The sequence below is a fragment of the Electrophorus electricus genome, chromosome 25 (genome assembly GCF_041902795.1).
Source record: "Electrophorus electricus isolate QZ-2024a chromosome 25, ASM4190279v1, whole genome shotgun sequence".
NCBI lineage: Eukaryota > Metazoa > Chordata > Actinopteri > Gymnotiformes > Gymnotidae > Electrophorus > Electrophorus electricus.
Genome location: NC_137521.1, coordinates 13,952,501 through 13,955,000, shown reverse-complemented (window position 1 = coordinate 13,955,000; position 2,500 = coordinate 13,952,501). Strand labels below are relative to the sequence as shown.

The 2,500-nt window shown below is 46.1% G+C and overlaps 1 protein-coding gene across 6 annotated transcripts in view; it reads left to right on the top strand.

Moving 5' to 3' along the window:
* Window positions 1-2,500, top strand: part of adamts10 (ADAM metallopeptidase with thrombospondin type 1 motif, 10) — a 50,854-nt gene that overhangs the window by 17,445 nt on the left and 30,909 nt on the right. For 5 of the 6 annotated variants that reach the window (XM_081707647.1, XM_035522177.2, XM_035522178.2 and 2 more), the window contains exons 4-6: window positions 1-145; window positions 414-613; window positions 1,530-1,613. The exon at window positions 1-145 is cut by the window's left edge. In XM_081707647.1, the coding sequence (XP_081563773.1) occupies window positions 1-145; window positions 414-613; window positions 1,530-1,613 (429 nt within the window). Of the gene's footprint in view, window positions 146-413; window positions 614-1,524; window positions 1,614-2,500 lie in introns of all 6 variants that reach the window. The other variant, XM_081707649.1, reaches the window with a different exon arrangement.

Sequence of the window (2,500 nt, the reverse complement as noted above, 5' to 3'; positions counted from 1 at the left end):
GCAGGCGGGGAGGAGTACCTCATCGAGCCCTTGGTTTCTGCTGAGAACAATACACGTGTTGGCAGGAGCGAAGGGCACCCCCATGTGGTGTACAAAAGATCCTCTCTACGACATCTGTACATGGACCAGACCTGTGGAGTGATTGGTAAATCAGCGTTTTGATGGTTTATGTGGAGTCCTGACTTCGTTATGATTCTGTTATAATACGCTGTGATGTAGTGTCAGATTCCAGTGTACTGTAGTTGTATATAAAACAGGGAACTCGGAGTAAAGAAGGAAAAGTCATGAGCTTTCCACCACTCAGATAAAATTACCACAAAATTAGATGCTGTGTAGAAATCGTATTTAGCTCCCTCAGGTGTAAAGTCCCAGGTGCCCCACGCTCATGTCTTCAGTGTCTGTGGTCATTCCAGATGAGAAACCCAGCAAAAGTGCAGGGTGGTGGCAGCAGACCATAAAGCCCCCCGGGCAGGCGGGGCGAGGCCAGCTGCCCCTGAAGCGCTCAGCTGGGCGCGAGCGCTACGTGGAGACATTGGTGGTGGCGGATAAGATGATGGTAGGATATCACGGCCGGAGAGATATCGAGCAGTACATCCTCGCTGTCATGAATGTTGTAAGTTTCAAATCTCCCGGTTTCCCTCAATCACTCGTATCACTTGTATTACAGCAAATATAATACAGTAAAAACAAATATATATATATATATATATATATATATATATATATATATATATATATATATATATATATATATATATATACACATACACACACACACACACACACACACACACACACACAGCAAAAACAGATTAGTGTGTGTATTGGATAAGTGATTTTCTACTAATGACTGACGTTCTCGTCTCCTGTGTGGTGGATAATAAGGGCAGGCAGGCAGGCAGAATCATAGCCAAGTTTAAAGGTGAAGCCACAAGACCAACATGCACCCACTCGCTAATTTGAGACTGAGGGGTTGCTTACGCTGTTTCCCTTACACACACACACACACACAGACACAGACACACACACACACACACACACACAGACACACACAGACACACACACACACACACACGCACATACACACACATACATACACACACAGACACACACACACACACACACACACACACACACACACACACACACACACACACACACACAGAGACCTTGTTCTGCAACACCTGTGGAGCAGGAGGATGATGGTATGGTTAACGTGTATGTGTGTAAGCTGTGAATATGACTGAGCTCGTGTTAACTGTGTGTGATGGAGCGTGGGCTTGACTGAAATAGCCTCTCTGGCCCAGGAGCGCGGTGCTAATAACCAGATAGGTCATACTGACGAACGTCAGCTGATAAGGATAAGACAACAGTGTCTTAGCAACAGACGGTAATGAGGTTAAGCGTCAACGTTTACAGTCAACAAATCTTAACATTTTTAGGAGAGACTGTGAAATGGAGAAAGGGAGAGGAAGAAGGAGAGATGGCTCTTTTTAAAGACGGGTCTTTTCTTTTTCCCTGGAGGTCAGGTTGCCAAACTGTTCCAGGATTCAAGCCTCGGAAATGCAGTGAATATTGTGGTGACGAGACTGATACTGTTAATGGAAGACCAGGTAATCCCCCCCCCCACGCACCCAAACACACAAACACAAACACACATACATACAGGCACACACACCTATGCATACACAGACTCAGAGAGACACACATACACGGATACATACACAGACACACACACATCACACACACCTACACACACATGTATACATATACATAAAAAGACATACACAAACATGCGCATGTATACATATGCACACGCCCACACAGACACACACAAACACACATCCACATGTATATGCACATATACGTGAATACACACACTTCTAACCGTGCTCGTTATGCTGTGAGAGGCCAACACACACACACACAGATGCACACACATGCGCGCGCACACACGCACACAGACATACAGACACATACACACACACACACACACAGACACACATACACACGCACAGACACACAGACACACACACACACAGACATACAGTGCATGTGTGTGTGTGTGTGTGTGTGAGTGTGTGTCTGTGCGTGTGTATGTGTTGGCCTTTCACAGCATAATGAGCATGATTAGAAGTGTGTGTGTGTGTGTGTGTGTGTGTGTGTGTGCATGTGTGTGTGCGTGTACGTGTGCGTGCGTGTGTGTGTGCATGTACGTGTGCGTGTGTGTGTGTGTGTGTGTGTGTGTGTGTGTGTGTGTGTGTGTGTGTGTGTGTGTGTGTGTGTGCATGTACGTGTGCGTGTGTGCGTGTGTGTGTGTGTGTGTGTGTGTGTGAGAAAGTGAGCCTGTGAGGATGCAGTCTTCTATGGTGTCTGTACTAATCCCAAATCACAGATGACTAACAACCCTCCATACACACACACACACACCTCCACACACACTTGAGCACTTTGTTCCACCTAATTCCATTTGACAACTGATGAGCTGGAAGCTGTTGTG